Source organism: Scomber scombrus, chromosome 23, assembly GCF_963691925.1.
Source record: "Scomber scombrus chromosome 23, fScoSco1.1, whole genome shotgun sequence".
NCBI classification, from domain to species: domain Eukaryota; kingdom Metazoa; phylum Chordata; class Actinopteri; order Scombriformes; family Scombridae; genus Scomber; species Scomber scombrus.
The window spans coordinates 23763479-23791286 of NC_084992.1; the positions used below are offsets into that span (position 1 = coordinate 23763479).

The 27808-nt window shown below is 39.0% G+C and overlaps 2 protein-coding genes across 2 annotated transcripts; both read right to left on the reverse strand.

The window, feature by feature from the left end:
* Positions 1–785: 785 nt before the first annotated feature.
* Positions 786–2972, reverse strand: vgf (VGF nerve growth factor inducible). Its single transcript, XM_062445308.1, has one exon. It carries the CDS (start codon positions 2970–2972, stop codon positions 786–788), a length of 2187 nt encoding a protein of 728 aa, XP_062301292.1.
* An 8360-nt stretch (positions 2973–11332) lies between these two features.
* On the reverse strand, positions 11333–25779 carry ap1s1 (adaptor related protein complex 1 subunit sigma 1). The gene is made up of 5 exons (XM_062444759.1): positions 25633–25779; positions 22107–22285; positions 19053–19161; positions 18355–18492; positions 11333–17550 (listed from the first exon to the last, which is right to left on the reverse strand). Exons 1-5 carry the CDS (start codon positions 25633–25635, stop codon positions 17503–17505), a joined length of 477 nt encoding a protein of 158 aa, XP_062300743.1. The 5' UTR covers positions 25636–25779; the 3' UTR covers positions 11333–17502.
* Between the last annotated feature and the right edge of the window lie 2029 nt (positions 25780–27808).

Here is a 27808-nt window from a genome sequence, read left to right on the forward strand (position 1 = left end):
AATATGCTTTTCGCTGCAGTATATTTCAATTGAAATAGCTTATGTGGTTATGTGTGGATATATATATATAATGAAAAGGAGTTCTTTTGGTGACATTTTTTTGCTGCTTTTACATACAGACAACAAATAAATCATATGCATAAAAATGTATTCCCTTTAAAACATGAGTAAAGTAGATGGACACCCCTGTGGTCTAGCGCTGTTTTTCATGATTTGGACACCTTCATTCCAGTGAGATGAAATGTTAAAGCTCCTGCATACAATTATGTTTTAGATAACAGTGTTCTTCCAGCTTGCTGTATCAACAGTTTGTTTCTTCCATGTTTCAACATGATAATACCCCCGTCAGCTCTCACTCTCACTCTCTGACTCTGAAAAATGACTTATGAAAGGTACAAGTAACAACATATTTAAGTGTCCTCCTTTGCTGGCATTGTAAAATGTCCACATGGAGAATGTTGTCATGCCGGGAGTTTGGATCAAAAGTTCTAGCACAATACAAATCTGTGCATCATTCTTTCCAATTTACCATATTCATACTGTTCCCCTTCTTCACAGGGGAGGAGAAGTGTAGTTTCATTTCCCTACTAAAGTTCTGGCAAAAAAGTCCTCTGCAATGTTCTTTTCTAAATGACAACCAATCAAAATAGGAGAAAGAATGAAAAAAAATGCATGTTACGCAAAACAAAACAAAATAACTGCAAAATTTAAAAAAAAAATTAAGAAATACATTCTTATCTATAACCTTTTCATCTTCCCATTCTCTCCGTCCTTTCATCCCTCCTTCAGTCCAACATCTGTGGTCGCTTCATGAGTATCTGCTGAATGTATTTCTCCAGATCATCACGGTTGCTGCTGTCTGGCTGCTTTCCAGCCACATAATAATCTTGGTTCCTAGCTGCTGCAGGTGCTAGGGCTGAGTAATAAAACGGCTTCTGTTGAAGAGGAAGTCCTGGCATTCTAGGAGGGGAGTGAGGTCTGGGGATGGGTAATGGCTGAAATGTCTGTGGGTGAAGTGGGAGGGGGTAGCTGTTGTAGTAAGGCTTCTGGTGAAGGTGTGCAGGGGGTTTTCTTAGCCGAGGTTGGACCCAGCTATGGTAACGGTTTTTGGGAGGGAAAGTGTATGCATCATCCACGGAATTCCCCCAAAAATTGTTGAGGGTGAAAACAGGTCTGGGGACATAGTAGCGGAGTTTGGATCTTGGAGGAGGAGGGACATAGATGGGGTAGTAGTCTGAGTAGTGCTTCCTCTGGTAGTAGGAGGGGTATGTGTATGGATAAGGGGGGTAGCCAGTCCAAGTAGACTTGGGTGATATGAGCCAGGGGTCCTGTTTGCTTAACAAGGCCTTCTGAGGTTTTGGCCAAAGATTTGGATTTGTAGGATTTGCAGTTTTGCTCCAGAGATCTTGTGATTTTGTTGGAGACTTCTCCTGAAACCAGGTTTTGAGGACATTGACAGCTGGAGTTGGTTGCTTCGAGTCAGGGAAGCTATTTTGATTGGTCTGTGACACTGAAAAGCCATTGGTTGATGATGACACAGACAGGGGCATTAGGGGACGTTGCCAACGTGATGTCATCTCAAGCGGCACGTCTTTCTTCTTCTTCTTCTCCACATCGCTGATGATATCCACCACATCATCGGCAGGGAGGTGCAGCTTGCTGGAGATCTCAATAAGCTTGTCAATTGTTTGAGGATCAATATCATCTTCCTCCATCACTCCCTGTTCTTCATCAGACCTCTTGTCCTCTGCTGCGTTGGATAGAGATGAGCTGTACTTCTTGTTCCCGTTGTTCTGTTTGACCATGTAGCGCAGCAGCATGTCTGAGGCAATGTCAGCCAACTTTTCCTCCTCCATTTTGGCTCTCTGGGCCTCAGCCGCCTGCCTCCTCATCTCTTCCTGCTCTGCTTTGGCCTGAGCCTCCTCTTCCTCTGGACTCAATACCTCCTCATCTTCCTCCTCCTCTGGTTCATCGTCTTCCATTTCCTCCTGCTGTGACGGAGGCTGGGACTGTACTGCATTTCCACCAGCGTAATTATTGTCCTCAAATTCATCCATAAAATTGCCTCCCCTGAATGTTGGGAAGTTCATGGCTTTCTGCGTCTCTTCTTGCCACTTCAGTTTCTTTTTAGACATGGCGAGGTTGCTGCCTTTATATATTGGTATGATGTCATTGTAGGTGCTGTAAGCCCTGCTAGTTCTCTGGGTTTGCTTTGAATCTCCCTTCCTCTTAGTGGCAGTGTTCAAACTAGGAAACTCCTTCATCATGGTCTCAAGGCTCTTCAGTTCCTCTGGGTTGAGCTGCTCCTCCTCTTCATTCCATTGCTCCGGGCTGGTTGGTTCCTGCTGGTTGACACCATCCATCCCATACACCCCCCTTCCATCTGGAGTAGCGGGCTGCTGTTGTGTTTGGACCTGCACTGTCTGACTTGTTGTGTGACTGGTCACCCTCTCAGTCATCTTCTCCTCTTCATCCTGAGCTTTTTTCCTCTCATCTGCCTCCTCTCGTTCCCGCTCCTTCCCTTGTGCAGCCATCAGCAGCTCTAACTCCTGTCGTCCATCTCTGTCTCGCTCTGCTCCCTCCATCATTCTCACGTCTCTGTAAGCCTCCTCTTTTTTAATCTCTTCCCTCTCAGGCATTATCTCTTCTTCCATCCCATCCTCTCCCTCCCTCCTTCTCTCTACTTGTGAGTGATTCAGTGCTTCCAGTAAAACTGCTGCTAGTGTCTTGGGATCTACATCTTTAAAGAGCTCGTCCTCTTCTTCTTCTGCCTCTCTTTTCTGTATGGATCGTCTTTCCTCATCCCTTCTCTCCCTGTCTCCAGATACCACCAGCCCAGTAGGAGCAGCGATGTGCAAGTTACTTCCAGGGGTGTGGATAGGGCTGGAGGTGGACAGATGGAGGATTGAAGAAGCCCCTGTCAGGACGACGAGAAGAGTAAGGGCACTTGAGGCATCGTGGTACCCAATCATGACCACTCAGAACAGGGCCGGCTGAGCGAAGAGAGGGGAATTAGAAACACCTGGAGAGGAGAGAAAAGCATAAAAACAGATCTTCACTCTCTGACTCCATAGAACCAGATCAGAGAATATGTTTTTCTTTCTTATTATTTGTTCATTCAGTCAGTCAGTCAGTCAGTCAGTCAGTCAGTAAGTCAGTCAGTCAGTCAGTCAGTAAGTCAGTAAGTCATTTTCTTGACTTCTTACCCTCTATAGGGTTGTGGAAGCAATGGAACCAATCTCAGCTCGCATTGGGTGAGATATCATCCAATAGTTATTTAGAAATAGTAAAAGACAAAAAGCAGAAATTCCTTGTTGGTCGACATCAGAAATCCACATAACTGGGGTCCCTGTAGACCCCAATAATTGACTACTAAGAAGAAGAATCAACCAACAAAACAACATTTCAAAACATATTTCTTCTCGAAACATAATAATGTAATTAATGTAATCTAAATCTAAAATGAAAATTTACAGTTTGTTGATAGTGCACACAAAGAAATATGTCTGCTGAATCTCTATCTTCTTCAAAATGTCTTTTTTTCCTAACAAACAAAATGTGCAGTACCAAATATTAAAGACGTGATTTGACTTCCTTGTTTCTTAAATTTCATATAATATTATATTACATGGATGGTACTGTATTGTTAAGATTAATGATGAATTAGCATTTATGACCTCATTTATGCTTTCCCAAAGTATAACCTTGACCTGTGACAATTTAGTACCATTTGATTGTAGGTCTAGATATAATTTGTCTATTTTATATCTTTAAATGTTTTTCTTTTGCGAACTGACCTTGATGAGACTGTAAGATCAATGGCATTACATTATTATTCTTATTATAAGATTTATTGGCGTTGTTAAATTGTGTCACTTTGTATTTTTCCGGTTTCCTAGTTTTGCAGTGTTGTGATAATGCCCATATGTCTGATGAAGGTCGGAAGGACCGAAACATTGGGATTTATAAACATTCCAGCAATAAGGGAGACGGTGAGGTCTCATTGTTTTCAATGCATTTCAACTGTGAAATGTAAGACATCACATGCAAAAACAAAAAGCACCAACTCTTGAGCAGGATGAGGTGAGACCACGCAGGACCACCAGCACCACTGCATCACAGGGAGGCTATTCTGTTCATAGAGAACTGTTACGCACTTCAGCTCATGACCAAGGACTGCTCCTGATGCGGCTGCTGGCGGGGGAGGGATCCCACCTCTGTCCTTGGTTCTTATATCTTCAACGTTCTGAAGTGCAACAAGTGCAGTGACGTTTGGTTTTTGGTTTTAGTTTGTGTCAGATATCACAGCAGCTGAACATGATTGCAGGCTATATTGCTTATTCCAACTGACATCAGCAAACGTGTCCCACTTACCCCGCATTATTGGATTTGTGTTAAAATGCACGCAGGTGTAAAAGATAACTGTGAGGCCCCAGTTCGCTCACATCACCATAACAACCTCTTCTTCTTTTAAGCGCCAAGCGAGAACATTTAAAGAAAGAAAGAAAACACCTGTCATCTGGATTGTTATTTCATTATTCATCTTAATACATCGATATTTATAGATGTTTATTTCTTTTATATTTTTTGTTCAAGAAAATCTCTAGAACCTCGTTGAAGTTTCCCATTTGCAATTATTTCCTCTCTTTTTCATTTACAAAACAAACGTTTCAGGATGCAGTAACAGAGCAAAAGCCTGGTGGAGCCGTGCATGTTCTGCAGTGGAGGTGGCTGGATTGCAGGGGATATGTGATGCGTGATGTGCAAACTCGCGGCGAATGATTAAAATGAACAGGATGTAATATGACCGATCTCATGCTCCATATAATCCAAACAAACCGGCTTGATTGCATGTGTCTCTCAGTTTTAATTCTTTCTTACAGAAGGTGAGCTTCTGGTTTGAGCAGGTCACTCAGACCAGCAGAGCGGATTAATAATCCGCCTCTGAGAGGCAAGAATCTAGCAAAATCTGGGAGCATAAAGCCACCTCCAGACTTCTGTCAACATGAGTAACCTCCCCACAGCCTACACAGCTAACCCTCAGGGTACTGCATACATAGGCTATTAGACACAACAAAAGACTGTCATGGTCACTCTCTCTGTGGTATCATAACCTTCTTGCTGTCAACGTCACCGCACCTTAATGCACGCAAAGGGAACAGGTTGGACAGCTTCATTCTACTTCAATTTTCAGTCTGGTTATTTTTGGCAAAACGAGTCATGGTGACGATAATGATGATGATGATGATGATGGTGATGATGATGATGTGATGATGATGATGATGATGATGTGATGATGAGGTGTAGGAGGAGGACAATACGGCCACCTCTGTGTTGACCATAAACAAAGAAAAATGGCCAGTCAGATAATCAATATATTCAGCTCCCACACTGGTGGCAAATCACCACAACATCATTTAAAACCCACCAGAACCGCTCATGACTAAAAACACTTGACAGTAAAAGATGATTTGGAATGTATATAATTGATCAAATATATTATTTGTCATAGCTACAATGAATTTAAACGTTTTATACAATTAAACATGAAATAACCCATCAAACAGCAGATATCACTCTCACAGAAAACAAAAAGCTCTTCACACTGAAACAAATGGAGCTTTATTTAGCCTGCAGAGCTTCAGCGTAATTGTATTGATTTGTTTTTTTTAATATTTCGGGCTTAATAATGAGCCAGCATTAAAACATATACTATTTTCCAAAAGAGAAGATTAAGTAAGTCCAAATAAGTTGACATACTTGCAGTTCAGTGGGAGCAGCAGGGGGATTCCAGCTTCCCCTCCTCGTCACGTCACACTCCGAGCCGATATAAGCCCTGTTGTCATACACAGAGCCCGCTGCCTGCACTGTTCTGTGTTGGTGTGGCTGTTGTGTGTGAGTTGTTTTTGTCCTTTGGTGTTACGTGTCGTCACCGTTGTTGTTGTTTGTGACTGAGTAGGGTTGCGTTGCTGCGCTCCTCACCCGGGATTCCGCTTTTTGGCTCGTCTGCTGTCAGCACCACGGACAGCGGCTGCAGCTGTTTTATACCTCCGCCCTCCCGGCCCACATGATTCATGCGTCAAGCAGTCCCCATTGACGTCACCAGACTGGGTTTCATTCATAAGATTTTCTGCACTCCCTCCCCTCTCTGATCGAATCAATTAGCTGCAGTGATCTAGCTGCTGAATGAACAGAAGCTGGTGAATGAATTCGCTATTTATGGGAGCATCTCTCAGGGCCGGACTCAGCCTTTCTGGGGCCCTCCTGAGCTGAGGAGGAACATATCTTTGTGTCTCAAGCTAAAGCTGTGGTTTTCAACATGGACTAATTTCTCTATGTCAGACAGGCACAAAAGCACGAAAGGCAAACACACACAGAAAATTATGACAGTAAGAAAAGATTGGATTGTTGTATAGGTGTTTTGGATAAGTATCTAAAACCCACTTGATCAGGATGTTTGCAAGCAGTTCTGGGATGTTTAGAGGACCAGAAATTAGCACAAAAGCTCTGTTTTTTACTGTTTCTCCAAATACATAGTTCAAATGCTGTAAGTGCAAAACAATGAGAACTCACTGACACAGAGGAGGTCCTTAAACCCACAGATATAAGGCCAAATAAACTAGTGGCTTTAAAACAGTGGGTTTAAATACTGCCTGGTCAAACCACAGAGGTAATATCTAGGGTGAAATTAAATAGACAATTAAAGCCATTACAAAAAATTCCTGGGTGGGGCTTGTGGTTGACTTGGTGCTGATAACTCGCGTCACCTTTGTGACGTCACAGTCAAAACTGTCGCACAATGATTACGCAATGATGGAAACTGTTGCAGAATGATTACGTCACCTCCAGAGTCTGGTGGGTCCTATCAAGGTTCTACTCTGCAATGGAGACACAACAGCTGAGAGGTACGGTGGCCCTGACGGGCAAACGACAACAACAACAACAAAAACACAACGACAAAAAGAAAAACATCACATTAACAAAAACACAATGACAAAAAGGAAAACACGACATTGACAAAAACACAACGACATTAACAATACAAAATGACATTAACTCCTAACGGAAAGGGTAGGTACCTGCTATGACATGGATCATTGCTGATTGGACGAAAGCACGTCTGTCTTTTTTACAGGTTGGAAAGGTTGCTTTACGCCGTACCAGAGGGCTGCACAAAAGCAGAATTAAGAAATCCAGGATAACTGAAAAAGCGAGGCTCAACAACGTCTCATCAGTGCATCCTGGCATGATCTGTTGCACGTTCACCAATCCAGGATGAGGATATGTAAATATGTCAAACCAGGTCTAAGTAATTCAGATACGTGCGTGTTCATGGCTTTCATACACAGACCACTCGATCAATCACAGAGCACTCTTCTCACCAAGTTTGCAACAGTTTCTAATGGAAACTGATGAGGAGGTGAAACATAGCTATATGTTCAAAGAGCTGACCGACTGAATGTGTAGGTAGTAGTCCATATATATACATTTAATAACCATTGCTCCACTGAAAGCTTCATAATTACAATTCAAGGAGTTACTGTCATTTTCACAATGAACAGTTTACATTTTGCCTTAACAGTGAGCAGTGGAAGTTAATGTTACTCAGGATATTTACCATAAAGATAATTACAAACATTTATCAACAATACAAGAATATAATACAACCATATGCGCAAATCTCTCTCAAGGAAGGTGTTGAAGATGGGCACCGGTGATTTCAACAGCCTACCAAATCTGACAGAGCTGTAAACAGGGCCTTTATGCAGATTTTCAGCGTCTATAACTGAATATAAGAACATGCTTCTTATGAAGAAACGTAGTGAAACACAGATCATCTGTGGATGGTGAGGGCTCTGAGCTGCACAGTGCTGAACTTTGGGACCCAGCAGTCTGCACAGAAAGCTCCTCTCAGTATTAGAGCTTCTTCATCTAACACGTTAACATCCAAACAAGGGCACGCCGTTGTGAAGAAAGAAACATGTGAATGGGAATTTTGATGCGGGGTGTACATATGAGGCTTAAAGCAGCCTTTCCCACCTGTTAAAAAGACAGACGTGCTTTCGGCCGATCAGCAATGATCCATGTCATAGCAGATACCTACCCTTAACATTAGGAGTTAATGTCATTGTGTTTTTGTTAATGTCGTTGTGTTTTTATTTTTGTCGTTGGCCCTTCAGGGCCACCGTAGAGAGGACCGAGTGAAAGGACATTCCTGTAAAGACACCGGGAGCAGGGCAGGGCTGACAAAACTGGTAGGTGTGAAGGTAACAGCAGGCTGGGGAAAAACACTGAGAGCAGGGGCCTGTTTCAGGAAACAAGCTTAACAAACTCTGAGTTAAAAGATTTCGGTTTCAGAACAAGTGTTAACAGTTAGTTCAATCAACTCTGAGTCAAAGTAACTCTGAGTGAAGCTCGTGCATGAGGAGATCAAGCCCTCATCACTGGAGCACAGATAACACGATTCACCATGGCAACAGGAGAAACAAAGGGATCAGTCCTCCTACTTCTCCCCAGTGGAGTTAGAAATATTAATGAATGAATGCAGATAATGAGTATATACTTAAGAAAAAGCAATACAGTAGGCTTACTTGGCATGAAAATGTGTGGTTAGCTAGCTCATCTTAGATGTCTGATGACAAAAAGAAAACTTGACCAGTCATCTGGGCTGGAATTGAGCTTGAGGAAACCTGATGTGCTCACCATCAGAATCGTTTGGGTGAATGAAAGGCTGGGTAGACTGGAGATTAGCAGTCCCAGCTGCAGACCAAAGAGGAGGCTGGAGTGACAGGCTTGGAAGCTACAGGTGAGTCAGCTAAGCCAGTCTGAAAACAGACTGGGGAGGAGTGCAGGAACACAGAAGGCAAATTGAAAAACCAAAACCGTGATAAAATAATACTCTCAATAAAATCAAGCATACATTAAACCACATGATATAAACCCAAGTACACAACACCATGAGCTAACCAGTAATGCAAGGCAGTCCTGCAAACCAACAACCTAAATAATATAAATAAACAAAATCAAATGACCAAAAGGTCTGAACAACAGAAGTATAACACAGGAAACCATGAGAACAAAAACACCATGGGTCCATGAGAAAAATCACCTGAAGCCGGGTATATAAAATCTGTGTAGATTCTGTATGTACAGAGAAATACAGATATATGCACATGCATTATTTTGATCAGATTTATAAAACCATATGTACACAAAGTTTTGTTTTATAAATCTCAGGCCTCATTTCCACTCCCTCTGTTAGCCATAAATGCACACTGTATGGACAAAAGTATTGGGACACACCTCTTAATCACTGAATTCAGGTGTTTAATTAACACCAATTGTCACAGGTGTAAAAATCAAACACCTAGCCGTGCAGTCTGCATTTACAAACATTTGTGAAGTAATGGGTTGTTCTGAAGAGCTCAGTGAATCCAAGGTTGGTACTGTCTTAGGATGCCACCTCTGAAATAAGTCAGTTCCTAAAATGTCTTCCCTGTTAGATATTTCACGGTCAACTGTAAGTGGTGTCATTGAAAAGCGGAAGCATTTAGGAACAACATAAATTCAGCCATGAAGTGGCAGACCACGTAAAATCACATAGCAGGGTCGACAAGTGCTGAGGTACATAGTGCCTAAAAGTCACCAATTTTATGTCGACTCAATAACTTCAAAGTTCCAAACTTCCTCTAGCATAAGCATCAGCACAAAAACTGTGTACCAGGAGCTTCATAGAATGGGTTTCCATGGCCGAGCAGATGCATGCAAGCCTTACATCACCAAGAGCAATGCCAAGTGTCAGATGGAGTGAACACCAATGCTCCAGCAGTCTGTAGATCTGTCAGTGAAACAAATGGAAAAGTTTGGTTTCACCAATTCTGTTGCTGCAGAAAGGTTCTCCAACATCACATTAGCTGTCATTACGAATGGCAATTTATACCGTCCATATCATATTATCAGCAATGATAGCTCATCATTATTATTACATGTAATCAATGATTATGTGTAGACCTCACATCAAAAGAGACTTTACAGGACAGAGGGCAGAGTCTCCCCACAACCTCCTCTTATCACTTGAACAGATGTTCAAATGATTTGTTGTGCATTTGCCATGTTTGTTTGTTGGTGAAGACTTGAAATGACATTTTCTGTCATTTTAAACAGGCAGGCACCTTGGATGGTGGTGAAAAACCTGCAGCTGCAGTACCATCTGCTGGTCATCATCTACACTCTCAATCTGGAATTAACAGTATTGAATCATGTCAGAGTTTACGCTGCCCTCTCATTACACACAGCCTTTAGTGGGAAAAATAATAATGGTACATTGTGTTTTCAAGGAGTGTGTGGCTAAAAACAGGAAGAAGCCAGTGTGAAATTAACATGCAGGGAAGCATGAAAGGTTGAAATAAAGAGTACTATTCAGAGGGACAAACCACACCAGCATAACTGAGAAGTCCAGATGTCATGGAGGACAGGGTGTGGTATGGGTGCTGCGTCCAATGTTTGATATTTCTCTTTTCCTTAATTAAAATTCTGAATGCAGAAATGATAAAACTTTGAAGCAATCTTCAGACACAGTGGTAGAAAAATGGATGAGATGCAATTCTGGTCAGTGTGCTCACAGCAGACATTTACAGAGCAACTTAACATTTGCATTTTTGTGATTCAACTTCTTATGTTGCCACATTGATGTAGAACTATACTTCAGGGTTTGTGTCAGTACACCATGACATCACTGCTGGTCGTGGTTACAGGGGCCATGAACAGTTGGATCCACTGGAGGTTGTCTAACCGTTAATGTTCAGTATATATGAGAGACTGTGGATCTTTAGATTCAAGCACAAAAACTACTTTCAGGGTTAGGAGAAGGTTGCGGTTAATATAAACTAAGTTTGATTGTTGGTAGGGAAAAGGAAATGACCAGTGGTTTCTAGTGTTAAAATCACACTTCTACCTCCTTCACTCCTGACAGACATGACTTGTAATTCACATGGCCACATGTTCATTTGACATTCACATAGATTGTTTTAGGCATTTGCAAAATATAACTGATGCTGTCATTTTTCTCAGGAGGACAGTTTGGAAGTCTGTCTTGTTTTTAATAATCTAAAATGCAACTATAACCCATGCATTGGGTTATGTTTTAATGTTCTTAACATACATATGTATACTGTGCTCATTCATTTGTGTTGAATCTGAATAATCTGAAGAGAACTGGTGTTGTAGAACATACCTTTTATACATCATCACTTTGGAATGTTTTTCCCAGCACTGCATTTTCATGTGCATAACTTTTTATTACACTTTTCACTTTTCATAAAACACACACCATTTTATTTTGCTTACATTTTTTTAATTTCTTTATAAAATTACATTCACACACCAAATCCCTTTAGCCTTTGCCTGTATAATATTACACAGATTCAATGCTTTCCCAAACTAGGGCTCCGTTAGGCTCTCTCAATACATTCTTGATATTTCTTCCACAAAGGAGCCGAGCAACAAGAGATTTAAAATCAAAATCTTCATTCTCTTTTACATTAATTCATTTATGACAATCACCAAATTGATTCACTCAATGCATATAATGAGCTGATTGACCTAAGACAAAGTTCAAACAGGATATGGAATTAAAACTCACTCAGTAGAGAAGAAAAATCATTATTGAACACACTAGTAAAAGTATTATTCATGTTAGAAGAATGTCCCTTTGAATCAGAAAAAGGGGCATCAGAGGTCAGGCTTAGTGATATATTGATAGGAAGCCCCTCAAATATAAAGGATATGAGGATTGAGGTCTCACTTTGCTTCAAATGAAGTGGCGGTTGGATCATGACCAAAACAGAATTTTTTGACAATCACACCAACTTTAAGCGGTGTCAACATCTTCAAGGAGAGACTGTCCAAAAGTGTGTTCTGTTATCCCGTTGAAACTAAAAAGTCATGACACAGATTCCAAGTTTTTGGGGAGGCAGTGCAATGCAGCCGGGGAGGTTATGACACCCTGTTTTCTAATGAGTGGCCATTCAGAACAGCTAGCAACACTCACATCGCAACAACTAGTTCATGTGAAGAATACGAAGCGTCACAGGGACACAGGAACAAATATATTACAATTCTGAGATTAGTCTGAATTTTGAGTTTTATGGTGGAATTCAATAACAGAAATTGGAAAAGATTCGTAACATTTTTCTCCAAATATTAAAGATATTGCAATCTCAAAACTCCAATGATTTGTCCCTGACATTGTTCCACATAAATGCATCTACCGTCAAGCTGGTGTTTTTGTTTTGCAGCAGATTTTACCGCAACACATTTTCAGCTTCTCTCTCTTATTTGTTCCTCTTTTGCATATGTCTCACTTACTCACTGATACAGTACATCATTCTATCTCCCGCATATTAAAAAAACAATCAGATCACACAATGAGCCCTTACTCTAGGAAATGCACTAACATTTAGAGTTCAGTAGTTCTGTCTTATAGTGTCATACAGGGGAAAAGAAAAGGATTAGTGTGTACAGAGATCAGACATTCAGCTGAGCTGACTCTGTGGTGCCATTTGCCCCCTCCTTAGATTAGTTCAGCATCAATGTCTTGCAGCCTGTTCCCACCTGAGGCCTCTACCCTTTTTTAGTTTCTCCATGAGGTACACTTACTCAAGGGTTATCTGAAGATGTACCTTCTTAAATAGCATACTGTTGCAGTGACAGTTCAACTTAAAAGTTCTCTGTCTCTACAAACAGACCGGTGAGACACATGAGGTGTGTGACAAACTTGGCTGGTGGGTGGATGGTCTGTAATGAGGTGAGGAGATTAGACCAGAGCCAAACTTTTCAGAGATTTTAAAAACAACAATCACATTTCTGTCTGAAAGAACATCAGTGTAGAATAAGACTCCCAGCACTCTACAACTATGTGGAGAATCAATCCAGAGGATCAATGTCTAGAGTTCAGATGGGTTTCCTATTGATTCATTCTATTTAATTAGTGATTCTTAAGACAGACTGTAGACTATATGGCAGGTCAGCCAACTGGCTCTCCCAGACCAGTTTTTAGAATGAAGCTCATAATGAAGCTGCTTTTTACATATAGACATGTGGCTATGACACAAGCAGCATTCTTCACAGACTTTTCTTAGTCATTAAAACGGTTGAGGTTACTGTACTATTGATGTTGAAATGACGGCAACCTTGTACAAACATTACTAAATTGTTTTTGTGTGTATGTGGCGGGTGGGAGGGGGCTTTTATTGTAGTTAAAATAAATATTGGAGCTTTAAAAAAAAAAAAATTAAAACACCACTAGACACCCATCAACCAAGCTGCTCACACAGTGTACAAACTTCAAGCATAATCTCAACATCCTAAACATTTTTGAACTGATAAAGTCACATCTTTAACAGTCCACATCATGCTTTAATAGCATTGAAGCAACTCTTTGAGACAGCATGGCTCAGAATAGAAGAGAGCAGTCAAGCCAAAACCAAATTCCTCTCCTAAACACTGCCATACAAAACCCTTCATCTACATCTACTACTAAACACCATACCTGCCTTTTATACATTAGATAGGTTGTGATCTAGGAATGTGATGAAAGCATTCAAAGAAAGAAAAGTCATTTCCTATTAGAAATGAGATGGAAGTGTATGTTCAGAATTCCAGAGAGAACATTGGAGAAATATTAACCATGTATAATGAAAGACATGTGTTTACTTTGAGGCAGTACAAGAAAGGTTTTCCTCTGTAGGATTACATAGGATAGAAAATGTAACAAAACCTTAGTAGCCAACAAAACAGTGTAGCTGGAATTCTGGTCATCTTATTATTGTAATTCAGCCTAAAATAAATTATTTTAAATGATGTGAAATTATTTGTTTCTACTGTATGAAATGAGCAATTGATAGATTTTTGAAAGAACTGGTAGTGAAACCCTGTAGTATCAATAGTGACACCATGTCAATAACAGGATTTTGTAATACAGCCCAACTAACCTACAGTCTATGAGTTCATGGAAAATGTAACTGAATGGTCATTTAGTCAGAAATAATCAGTTAAGATGTTATGAAAATGACCATTTCAATATATTTATTTGAAGAAAGTGAACATTTGCTGACTCTAAGTGGTTCCTGTAACATGTTGGCTTTAAAAGCTCATCTTGCCATGAGTGAACATGGATTACAGAACACTGCTTACAGACACCAATCATCTATTTTCCTGACTAGTTGTTCTGGAGAAAATCTGGATCACTATATGTGATGAATGATGAGTTTTTGTACATACCTTAAACATGACTGCAAAGGAAGTTTCATGGCACAGCTAATATAATCATTGCTGTCCACAGCTTATGAAGTAAATATGTCATGCATAACAAAAGAACACACCACTATTCACACTAACTGTAGACTAAATACCAGGGGTGAAACAGTGCACATGTTCAGTCTGCATTGTCAGTTCTGTACAGGGCCTGCATGGGCCTCGTAAAACGTATACATGTGTGAGAGCAAACACAAGATTTGTGTGCATTTGCACAAGCGAGTCTAAACTAAAAAAATTAAAATAGTAACTGACTTAAAACCTGAGGTATGGACACACCATGTTACACCCCTAAGAAATACATTCAAAACTGGTTGCAGGCGTACTACCATTAAAAAAAAGCACTTTGTTTAACCTAGATGTCATATTCACTTACTAAAGGAAGAACATTTATATCTGATCCATATCTGAGTCTTTTTCCTTTCCTGCCCTACATGGCATTTCACACAGACATCACATTTAGATCAACATCAGTAACAACCAGACATTCAAAACATAAAAAGTCATAAAATGATCTATGGTACCATAGGATGTACTTGTCTATTATTCATTTATTTTTGATTGCCTTGGAGCTTGAGTACAATCCTAACAGGTAGTGTCAGTTACTCCATATTAGTGTTAGCTTCCTGCTGTCTGGAGGTTAACTAAGTCGGATGTGATTCTCAGTTGCACTTTGTTAAATTGTATAAGATAGACTTGGCATTTCCATCTCCTCAGTACATCAGTCCACTTATGGTGCATATGAATGGCTCATATGCAAACACGCTATTTTAGGCTGTGCTGCAAATCTCAGTGTCTTTGGTTCATTATTCTTAAGCCTCCATACTGCAGTTTATCAACCGTGGCCTGTTGTGTTGGGTAAGATGGACCAATCACAGATAAAGGAATGAATTTCAAAAAGTACTGTTGAAAGTCTGTTTGAAAAAAGTCTTGAAGCAATGTTGAAGCATCAATTGTTCCATATAGTAACAGATGTTTCTGATGCCTCCTCTGGATTAAATACTACAAACAAATAGAGAGGGGGTCCAAAAAAGAAAAGATGTTGTAGTTGAGGCCCTAAAATCCTATTGGTTTTTACAATAACATTTACATTTTCACTGCTGAAAATATAATGTGATATACAAAGCAACAACACAAGCCATTCAAGTTCCCATCTATCTAAATAACTTTACTGGAAGTGAAAGTGAATTATCCAGCCTGCCTGCTGTTAACATCTATTAGATATTTTAGAACTACTTCTTGGTTTAATTATGACTGACGATGGATGACTAGCAGACTGTATATTTAAATTGGTTTCTATTCAAAATTCAGTTCATATAATATGGTTAAATGTGGGGTTTGTTTACAACCTGTCTGGTTCTGTTTGTCATAAACTGTGTGTACACACACTAGTGGCTGCATCCACCAGCAGCCACTCTGTGCTGCTTCTACACCAGCAGTGACGCTGCACCATGGCCACAGAGAGTATATGTTTCTTAATGGTTGGCAAGTGTCTGTTAAAACTATTTGAGGACACCTAATACACACTTTAACCACCACTGTACAAAGGTACAGATGGGTGTTACATTTCAGGAAACATGAATAATGAGCAAACTGCAGATGTTTCCATACAGCTCACAAGGATTCACTGAATGCTTTGATGAGGATGAAAACGATTTGAATCATAGGCTATGGCCTTCACAGTTAGTAGATCTCAACCCAACTCAGGTGTTAGACAGCACTCTCAACCACCATAATCAAAACACCAAATGAGGAAACAAGTTTAGGGAGAATGCTGCTCATCTCTCCAGTGGAGTTCCACACATTTGGAGAATCTATGACAAGGAGAACTGAAGCTGCTCTGGTAGAACAGAACCTCACTTATGCACTGTATGTTGGATTATGCTTTCATTTATCATCTTAATATTGAACTGCAGGTAACCATAGCAATAACACAGATAACCCATGCACTGTGACCACCAGTTAAACAGATCTAAGCAGGACTTAAACTGGATGACAATTTGAACAGTTTTGTATTTTTTTGCAGGTGTAACATGTAATGATCCAAGTGGGATAATAGATTTAAGGTGTTCTGATGTTGATGACAACACACTGTAGGAACACTCATTCTGTATGTATTATTGCTTATATAACCAATAGGAATGATGGCAAACACTACGAAAGCAAGATTGCAAAACATTGAGTTTTTACTTTAAATAGTAAGTCTGGTGATATTCAAGTTTTTGTTTTTGTCAACAATTCAAAGTCCAAAACAAACAATGAATGAATCCTAGTATCAGGTATTATGTGTGTATCCAAAGTCTAAAATATATTTGCCTCTATCTTATTCCTCAAATGTGAATTCATCCGCCACTGAAAAGAGACCCCTAGAAGTACATTATTTCTTCCTTTCTGAGTAAAATTCAATGAAAAACTAGAGTGACCAGCTGTTTTTTTTTTTTTTTTTTCAAATACAAAACTATATATTTGTCAGCTATTTTTTAAAGATTTACACCTTCAGTAGGAAACCAATGTGCTTGAGACTGTGAGCCACACACAGGGGGTAGGGAAGAATTGAGACAGACTTACACATTGTTGGTTTTGGTCTCTTCATGGGAATTGTTTACAGTAAGTAAATATACAATAACACCAGACTTATCCTTTAAGTGATTCCCCATTTTTTTCCTCTGTTGTATTCCCCAAATCCCGAACTACTCATAGCTCACACCAAGTACCTGACAAACCTCCATGACACGGTGTGACACGTGTGAAAGCTTCAGTCAAACTGGAAACTGGCCTCAGTATGGCTCTAAAGCCAGCATCCATGGTGGGTTATTATCTCAACTCCTACAAGCTGGACTCCATCTCACCCGTTTGAAAATCTGAAACCCCCTGCAGCCACACACACACAGATCACACAGATCACACACACACACACACACACACACACACACACACACACACACACACACACACACACACACACACACACACACACACACACACACACACACACACACACACACACGTGGATTTTCCAGTCCTAACCGAGTCTCTTTCCCAGTTAAACACTGTACATCAGTTCTCACAGCCACATATACACAGAACAGTGCTGTCAGTCCAAGCATGTTCAACCCCAGATTCCACCCCGCTCCCACTCATCCAGCCCTCTGCCTTAGTATCTATAGTCTCTCACAACGGTGCTATGTACTACGCCAGGCCCATCTCCTCCAACACACTCCTGGGTGACTCGTCTTCCTGTGAAGGAAACACAGAGATTGGAAGTTTTCTTTAATTCATATACTTTATTAATGAATTAAAGTCGGAGAACAACAATTAATGAATATAATAAAACAATTATATGATATATATATATATATATGAATATTTGTATTAGCTGCCAGCTCTTAGAGGCAAATAGCAGACACAGACCTTCTTCTGTCACGTTACATTATGACTTCAGCTTCAATGATGAATCAATGAGTTTATTCAAACTATTTTGATAAATGATTCATCCTTTTGAGTCACACTGAAAGAAGAACATATCCAAATTCTCTGGTTTAGGATTCTCAAATGTGAATATTAACTAGTTTCTTTAGTCCTCCATGTCAGTAAAGTCAGGATTCCTACATCTTTTTTAAATCAATTTCAAGCACTTTTCAAAGTTTTTCCAGCACCATTTTATCTATATACACCTGTATCTACCTATGGTAAATAGATTGTACTTACAAAGCACTTTTCTAGTTTTTTGACCACTCAAAGCACTTTTTACACTACAAGTTCAGTATTTGCCCAAAGACACTTAGACTAGAGGAGCTGGGCTTATCGGAAGAGCAGTGGTTTGTTATGGTTTTCGTATATATATATATATATATATATACATATGAATTTAACAAATATATATATATATATATATATATATGAAACCTTGCTCCATTCTGGCCAAATTAAAAAAATTGTCCCCATTAGTCCCACTTATGGGAAAATAAAGCCCAGGCTGAAAAATACAGACACTTCTCTTTAACTCTAACTCACAGAAATAGAGAGAGTGGGTCAGGTTACCTCCTGCAGTAGGTCAGCTTGTTCAATGGCTTTGAGGACGCTCTTCTTAGACGTGTCCTGGATCTCTCCTCCCATCAGGAACTCATCCAGAATGAAGTAGGCCTTCTCAAAGTTGAAGATGATGTCCAGCTCACATACCTGTAGAAACAAACACCAATCATCAAGCTGTGGTTTCTGGAAATCTGGAAATGCAGATCAGAAACCAGATTTCCTCCCACCCACAACCTCATTTTGTAAGCGTGTCTTAATGATCTGAAGTGTGTTAGTGATAGAAGATGCTGTTGTTTTTGTTTGTGTGGGAGCAGACTGACAGTTAAGTGAGAGAGAGTGAAAGTATTTGAATTTAACAAATATCTTAATGATGGTGGAGGCCACTTTGTTTATACTTTTACAGGCTAAGATTTGTCTGCAACTATTATAATATATAAGATAATCAATTCATCTTTTTAAAGCAGTAATGCCAAAAATAGCTGTTTTCAACTTCTCAAATATGATAATTTAATGATTTTCCCCTCTTCTAATATCTTGCCCTGATTACAGAAACCAGGTTCCTCGTTAACATGTTGTTTAAGAAATCGATTACTGGAGATAACCGAATGTAACATGGTTACTTGAGTGCATGTAAACACACTGAATGCTTTGTATAGCAGAGAAAATCTAGGAAAAATATTCAGAGAGCATTACAGATTAAAACTTACACTGCCAAAGTATTTATCCAGTAGCTCTACAAAGCGATGAATGACTTCCAGTGTGATCAGCTCATTGTCCTGTTCTTCAATTGCACAACAGAAATAGAGGCTGGCATACCTGCATAAATAAACACACACACACACACACACACACACACACACACACACACACACACACACACACAGTAAAAGTCAATGGGGATGGATGAATTTAAGGTTAAGATTAAGATATTCCTTTATTAGTCCCACAATGGGGAAACATTGTCTGACTGAAGAGGCCTGTATTAAAATAATAAAAAAATAATAATAAAATAAATAAAATAAAAATCCCTGTGTTGGCTGTTAGCAGTTCCATGATTTGCACTTAAATTTCTCTGTTGGATAAATACAGTGTTTATGTATCTTACTGATATGGAGGCTCATCAGACACCAGAACACTGCACAGCAGTTTATCATCAATCAATCAATCAATCAATCAATCAATCAATCAATCAATCAATCAATCAATCAATCAATCTTTATAAGCCCCAAATCACAACTAAAGTCATCTCAAGGCACTTTACACATAGACCAGGTCTAAACCGTACTCGTCAGGTTTCATATAATGAGACTATAATTAAAATAATATAAAAATACTAAAAAGATAGTCAGGGGTGCCATAAGGGGGTGAAAAGTTAGGACAATTCTAAGGGCCTGTGACTGACAGGGACCATAAAAATATTAGAACAGTTAATTTAATTTGTTATTAACATATCATGATTAATAGACATTAATAGAATATTTAATTTACAATTAAACTCATGCATTAAACTAACGCTTTATTTGTATGCAGAATGTTGCATGCAGTGTCAGTAGATATTGTACAGTTAGTATTGGACTACAACAGAGTTGCAAGCCAGGTAGACATGTGGTTACAGAAACTGTGACGTGTGTGTGGTGGTGGGGCCCAATGTGATGTCTTTTCACGGGACCCAGAATCCCTAGCTGCGCCCCTGCATTAAGTTGCTGCTAAGAAGTTGTCAAGTTTGGGCGCGTGGTCAACAATGACAAGTCAACAATGACATTTGCAGTTTAGTGAGGTTGTGCCATATAATATGTTCAAGCTGCACTTATTGATATTTCTGTATTAATAATAGATTATGTCTTTGTTGTCTTGGACCAACTAGAAGCCAGAGGACCAAAGAGTTCTGATATTCTAAATGAGTAGGCTAGAGAAGTCATGTGGAGAACGTTTAGAGCTTTACACACCATGAGTAAAATGTTGCAGTAAATTCTGAAGCTACCTGGGAGCATATCATTGAATTGAATTTGCTCTTTCTAGTTCAGACTCTGGTATTGGCATTTTGGATGAGCTGTTATCTGTCCACAATCTTTCCAGGTAGACCAGTGAGAAAAACACTGAACTAGTCCAGCTGACAAGAAATAAATGAACGTAGACCTAAACAGCATTGTGTGAACTTGTTTGGCAAGGGCTTGAAAGAAATGCTTCATTTATATGTACGGTTTAAAATGTTACAGTTAGTGGTATCTAATGCTGCACTCAAAACTAATAATACAAAGACCAAAACTCTACCAGCGTCACTGTTACCTTTAGATCATAAAGTACCTTCAGAGCACTTTGGTGTCAATCATCCCCTAGGGATCATGAATGTCTGCAACAAACTTCAGGGCAATCCATCCAATAACTGATGAGATATTTCAGTCTGGACCAAAGTGTTGGAGTGACTGATCAAACTGCTAACATGGCTAAAAGCTACAGCAAGCAACCTTCAACTTTACCTCAATTTTATAATAACTGTAGTTACAGTGGTTTGGTCATACATGTTTGAACTGCTTCAAGAGGACAGCTTAGTTACCTAGTTCATGTCAGGGTTGCATCATCTGATATCTCTTTTCTTTGAGAATGTTTCTTAAATCTTATATCTTAACAAGTTCCACATTTCTTTTTTTTTTTAATCTAAAATGCCAAGCTTAAAGGGTTAATGGGAGATTTGTGATGAGCAGCAGAGATTGTATGACAAGTGCAGTATTTCTTCAGTCCATCTCCTCTGAAGGCAATCCCTCTGTGCTCAACGCACGTGTCCTTGGCAAGTTTTTTGTTATTTTTAATGTTTTGCATCACATGCATGCAAAAGTGAGCGACACCGCTGCGCTGACAAGCCGGAGACGTGTTGCTCGTCCTCACTTCAAGTTGCTGTCATTAACTTTTAACCTGCAAAGACGGCAGTGCTGCAACACTGTAGGACTGTATGAAAGCTCTTGTGTGAATAATTCAATAGTTACACATTAAAACAATATTTATTTGCAATTACTCTCTATGGAACGACCCCGAAGCATGAGCAAACGGGCTGTGTGGGTTTGGATCAAAGAGATGCGCCCCGTCACTGTCAGCACAGGGCTGGCTGACAGTGTACCCTGCGCTGAGAGAAGAGAAGAGAATATCTTTTATTGTCATTGTACACAGGTGTAACAACGAGATTGGTTCGGGATCTCTTCCCGTGGTGCAATAAAATCACACAGCGGTCTTTGGTTGACCTCCTTTTTTACTATTTAAATCTGTTACAGATTAGCCTTTCTAGAGACAAGTTTTGCAAATTAGCATTCACTGTAAAATATTGTGTCTATGTATATCATATCTGCCTCTTTTAAATAAACCATAATAATAATAATAATAATAATAATAATGATGATAATCACATCATCATCAGTTGGATCGGTTACATGTCATATCTGTCTGTTTATACTGTTTTCTATTCAATAAAAGCAGACACTCCAAAAATATCTATCTTCAAATACATAAAGGAGTTATCTGTTTAATAGCTATTGCCTAGAACATGGTGCTATGGTTACAGTGGCTACCATAGCATTCAATTATATTTCCACCATTAAACACAACCAATAGGACGGTCTGGTTTTACATTGTGAAGAGTGTCAGCTGATGGAATATCCACGTGGTTCATGGTTTTAGCCAAATATATGAAAGGACTCATTTGCTTGTGCAAATGTATTAAAACTAAACAGCTGCACTGTGATTTCAATGATAATAATGATTCTGCATTTTACCTTTTATAAACAATCTTGAGGTCTCTCCATTCTAAGAAGCTGCACATCTTTGGTTTGCGGGCCAGAACTATCTGCATCAGATCCCTGACCATCTTCTTCTTGTCCCGCTCAGCTGTAGCTGTGTACCACTTCTGCAGGCGCAGCTTCCCCTGCCGACTGAACAGCAGCATGAAACGCATCTGCAAACACAGGGATGGAAAAGATTCAAAGATAAGAAAAGAACAAGGACAGGAAAGCACTGAAGAATAATGTCAAAGTAAAACATTAATCTAGCCATATTCTGTAGTTTTTGTTTAGGCTACAAATATAATTCAAAGTCCAAAAGCAACTATGTATTTATCCTAATGTGATAAAACTAATGTATATATATTTGATACGTAATGTGTAAATCAAATCCCTCCGTCGTTCTCAAAATATATAAAACATATATCAACTAGCCACAACATTAGTTTGTTTAGAAATGTCTCCAAACACTAATAACCATCACATGTTCAGTCTCAGGAGAGTAGTTGTGTGTAAGGCAGACGCTCTGAGCATGCTGTTTACAGTTCACCAGTGTGTTGTGCTTCATATCACCAACTCTTGACAGTGTGGCTTGTTAACAACACGGGGCTCAATGGAACAGAGTAAGATATATCAGGTTTGGTTCTGCACATGAGATTTGTTGACAATAAGAATCATATAGAAAATTGACAGGATTTTCATATATATTCCATGTTTATGTATCATCTAGGAACATGTTTTACTGTTCCAATAACAGAACGGTTCGTTTCTTTTCATTGTGTACATCAGTCATCTTTTACACTGTTGACCATTTATTTGCTCAGTGTAATACAACTACAATGAGCCACAAGTAGAACCCTCACACTTCTGCTCCACTTATCATCTGGTACAAATGACTACCCCATGAAGCTGGTTAGGTTATTGCCAAGACAGTGCAAAGCTGTTCTCAAAGCAAAAGGAATCTAACATATGAAACATGTTTTGGTTTGTTTTACCATCTTCAGTGTTGTCCTACAATGTCAAAAATATTAAAAAATAAAGAAAAGTTGAGTAGGTCTGTCCCAAGTTTTGACTGGTATAATACACCATGAGATAAAAATGTTGCCATAATACTTATCACTTTAATATTTTTGGTGAACAATGTTATAAATAACATGATTGGCAACATTGGACTTTTACATGAAGTACCATCAAATCTTCAGCACTGACCAAGACCTTTACTCACCTCACCAGCAGAGAGGACAGAGACAGGCCTTTCATTTCTCATGTTTTAGTATCAAGTCTCTGCTCCTGTTACTGTTCATTCAAACTCAACATGTCCTTCATGTTCACTGTTGTCTATATAAATTCAGTGCACATTTCTACAGCATTAATTCCATCAGTACAACATGGTCATATCATCATCACCACTCTCACTTCTGAAACAAACATACTGTTATTCAATATTTAATTCCATTCTCTTTGTACTGTATTTTTCAGTCACAATGAAGTTTCCTTCAGTGAAACTCACTATTTCCTACACAGATATTTCAAATTAAAAGCCTTCCAGCAGCTCTAAGGGAATTTTCCCCTCACGTTCCTGGTATGTGAAACATCTGCAGGAAATCTTGAGTTTCTTAACAGATTTATCTTGACAGTGGTCAAAATTTGGCAAAGAGGAAGTGATTGAAGATAATTATTCAAATAAAACAGTGTTAGTATTTTTTTTTTTTTTTCCAAAGTGAAAGCAGCAGCATGGTGAGCATCACTTGATGACTTGGTGCTGTGGAAATGTACATTATACTGTGAGCTACTGTGAGTGTGAGTATAGGTAATTACATCCCCGTAAAATATCGTTTACCTTTTGATTTCATTAGCAAACCAACATTTGCAGTGCTGGACACTCACAGAATACCTTATTATACAGTTCTTTATCAAGTGTTTATTTTGCTGGATTGAAAAAAAGGGCAGAGGTTTCTGTCCTCACATGTTTTTCCAGATCATTTATCATATTTTATTCATGATTAATATCTATGTATCTATCACCCGTTTCAAGACTATGTTTATCAAATACTGGTGCTGCCTTTATCAAACCAAGTTAGTTTGAACTAAATCGTCCATAATCTTCATCCGTCAACTTCATTCCAAATACCTTTATCAAGTTTCCCCACTCACACAATCTTAAACTCACACTCACACGCTTTCCTCTCCATTCACATTATCAGCCAAAATCTAGTTGTGAACTAATAATACAGCACCACAGCACTGAAGTTAAAATAAGCTGATGATATTATAATACTCAACAGCACTGAAGTTCAAATAAGCAGACATTTTCATAAGCTTATTGCTTTAAATCTACAGCACATTTGATAAAGCCAATGTACACTAGCAGTTCAGCACCAACAGACACAGTTTGAAAGTCTCTGGTAAAACACAGTGGAGCATTTAGGAGCTAAAGGAGTTGGTGGAGACCAAAATATTGTTAAAAGATCAGTGATTACTACACATGAATTTGTAATTTGGCCACAAATTGCGAGTCTAATAGGACGACAATGCTGAAGTAGGAAATGGTAAGCTAACACACTAGCCATAAGGACTTCATAAACTGGGGATACGCATTCTGTTCTTAAGTGGTCAATAAAGATGAATCCATTGACATCAGTTATCTACATGTAGTCTGTGTGACAGTCTCTCCAGTCATAGACAAACATCCTGATCCACAGGTAGAAGCAGCATATGGGTATAGTTAAACAAACTTGGTGCAACCAGAACAGACTACATACAACACATACTGGAGAGACTGTGGGACTCATCTAATTCTATAAAAAATCTGCAATACAAACACTCAAAGCACAATTCTACCTCTACCTACTAGTTGCCTTTACTTACATCTGCCTGCTAGCAGTCTCGCTCTCTCTATGGTCTATATGACAAAGAGAAAGTGTGGGAGGTGTTTGTTTAATAGCAGCAGCATACTTGGATGGAGTATATTTGCATATTGTCAGAGGAGTTATAGGAAATCACATCTGTTTAGGGCAAAAGAAAAAATGACCAACAATGTCAGCATTGTATTTCAAACGAAATGAAACACTGTATCTTTAGTAACTTCACATTTAGTGTGCATTTAAATCCATTCATCAGTTGATCATTGTGTGTCGATGGTCAGACAGACACAAACATATAACTGTCACCTTCAGTGTTGACACTGACAAACAGCTGGAGCTAAACTCAGTAACTATGAGGAAGCGCAGCAGCTATTCAAACCTTATATCACTGTCCATCATGTTAAATGTTAACATTACGGACTGTTATTGTTGTACAACTAGCATAACACGACTAGAAGCTAATTTAAAAGAGTTGGCAGTTACGTTGACGGGACTATTTCACACTTTACGCTGTTCTGCGGCCTGTTAGCAGACAGGCTATGCTGACAGAAGCCAGGTGCAGGTAGCGCAGGTAGACACTTCCTGAAATCATATACCTTGCTAGCATTAGCTTAGCACCTAACTGCTGCCTTTTTAGCGAACGAGACGCAGTGGCTTACCATTTCTCGGATTCCTTTTAAGCTACCACGGCGTTACAGACCAACTCTACCTCTAAACTGCCCGATCCAACGTAAATGTGTACAGTGCAGCTAACGTTGACAGTCCATGTCTGTGTGAGATGCTGTACTACTGAACACCGGACCCATTCCCTGAGCAGTTCCGCCTCCTGCGGAGCATGCGCAAACATTATTACTCTAGCCCTCAGTTTTGCCTGTCAGGTATCACTTCGTTTCTGTCAACTCTAAAAATGAGAATAATTTAATAATAATTATTATTTTATTGTAAAAATAAAATAAATAAATAAATAATACATCTCATATAAAAAATAATTGAAAACTACATAAGTATTTAATTGGACCTAAAAGGGGACCTATTTTGCTTTTCTCATATGTACCTGTATGTTGTTACAATGTCGGATGTTCATATTAAAGATGATCGAAGTTTCAAATAATGAGGTAAACGTATGTGATCCCTGTGAACAAAAAGCCCCAATTCAACAGTGGTCTGCTCAGTTTTCAATGTTTTTTTTCTACATTCAAACAGAGCTGATGTCAACTGGGACAGATTTCTTTACATGGCCATCTGCTGCAACCCCTGCAGTCTTGTAACTGTGGTTTTACTGCAGTGCCAAAAAGCACCATTCCCTAACCACCTGTGACTAAACCAGAGACAGACATTGTATGTACATGAGCTGCATTTTTCTCTCATTATTTCAGAGGACTTGGATGACAGACGAATAGAAGGGAAGGCACAAACATCACATGGTCCACAAACTAAGCCTGAATTATGCAAGAAAGTGATTGAAAAATGTGCACAATCCTTTTCACATGTACAAATGGATTCACAAATGCATAAACATGACTTTACAATTACAAATTGCCATTTACAATTTTATTTAGGAAACACTTTTATCCTAAGCGACATATACAACAGAAGCAGGGTCTAGTGAACAACATGAATGAGTGCCATGAAGCTTATTTTGAGTGCAATATGATGTAAGTGACAACAGGCAGTGCATAAAGTGCATAGAGAGCATGTATAAGGGAGTTCAGCTAGGCAGAAGTTGTTTTAGTTGCTGCTTTGTAAGTGTAGAGAGAAATATTGTACTTCCCATTCTACTACATTTATTTCACAGCTTTAGTTACTTTTCAGAAATGGATAATATAACAAGCTTTTAAAATACAACACATTGTTAAAGATGAAACCAGTGGTTTCCAACCTTTTTTTTTCTTACAAAAAGCAGTGTGTAGTCGGCTCACATTTCAGATGTCTATGAGTTGTTAACAGCTTTTTCCCTCTAAACTTCTCACATGGTTTCATTTCAATAAATGTTCAAATGATCCAATATTTCAGCAAAAATCAAAGATTAGAGAAAAAGTCCAAAAACTGAAAAAAACATTTGTGTATCAGAAATTAGTTTATTATTAACCATCTCACCACCCCTCACATTTATCTGCTGACCCTTTGGAGGGGCCCCACCCCTAGGTTGGGAACCACTGGACTAAACAAGCTAACTGTATATAAAGTAGTGTAAACTAGCTCCACCTCCAGCAGCTACAACAGTAACATGCTGCTCTAACACTGATGCTTCACTATTAATAATCTAATGATGTCATAATAATAATATATCAGTCAGATGACCAAACCACTACTTTTACTGTAATACTGCATACTACATCACTCATAATACTGCAGTACTTTTACTGTAATACTGCATACTACATCACTCATAATACTGCAGTACTTTTACTGTAATACTGCATACTACATCACTCATAATACTGCAGTACTTTTACTGTAATACTGCATACTACATCACTCATAATACTGCAGTACTTTTACTGTAGTAGGATTTTTCATGCAGGACTTTTACTTGTATGGATTATTTTTACATCAGAATCAGAATCACAAAAACGTTATTGTCCATTGCAATTCAGTGGAAATTCATCTTTGAGGTGGCGCTCAATTTACATAGTATAAAAAACAACAATATGAGACAGCACATAAGAAGATTAAAACATTGTAAAAAAATATCATGACTAATTGATGATGTTGATGCAGTTGAGATGAATGATTTTTTGACAATGTTTGTTTTTGCTGGAGGGACCCTGTATCCGTGGCCAGATGGGAGGAGTTGAAATGAGCTGTGGAGGGTGTGAGGGGTTGTGTATGATG

What these genes read in the sequence shown, in the direction of transcription:
- vgf (XM_062445308.1), bottom strand. Translation starts at nt 2,972, where the DNA reads ATGATTGGGTACCACGATGCCTCAAGTGCCCTTACTCTTCTCGTCGTC.
- ap1s1 (XM_062444759.1), bottom strand. An exon ending in CTCAAGATTGTTTATAAAAG is followed by an intron (nt 19,162 to 22,106) that starts GTAAAATGCAGA and finishes TTATTTATGCAG; the next exon opens with GTATGCCAGCCTCTATTTCT. An exon ending in TGGATAAATACTTTGGCAGT is followed by an intron (nt 18,493 to 19,052) that starts GTAAGTTTTAAT and finishes TTGTTTCTACAG; the next exon opens with GTATGTGAGCTGGACATCAT.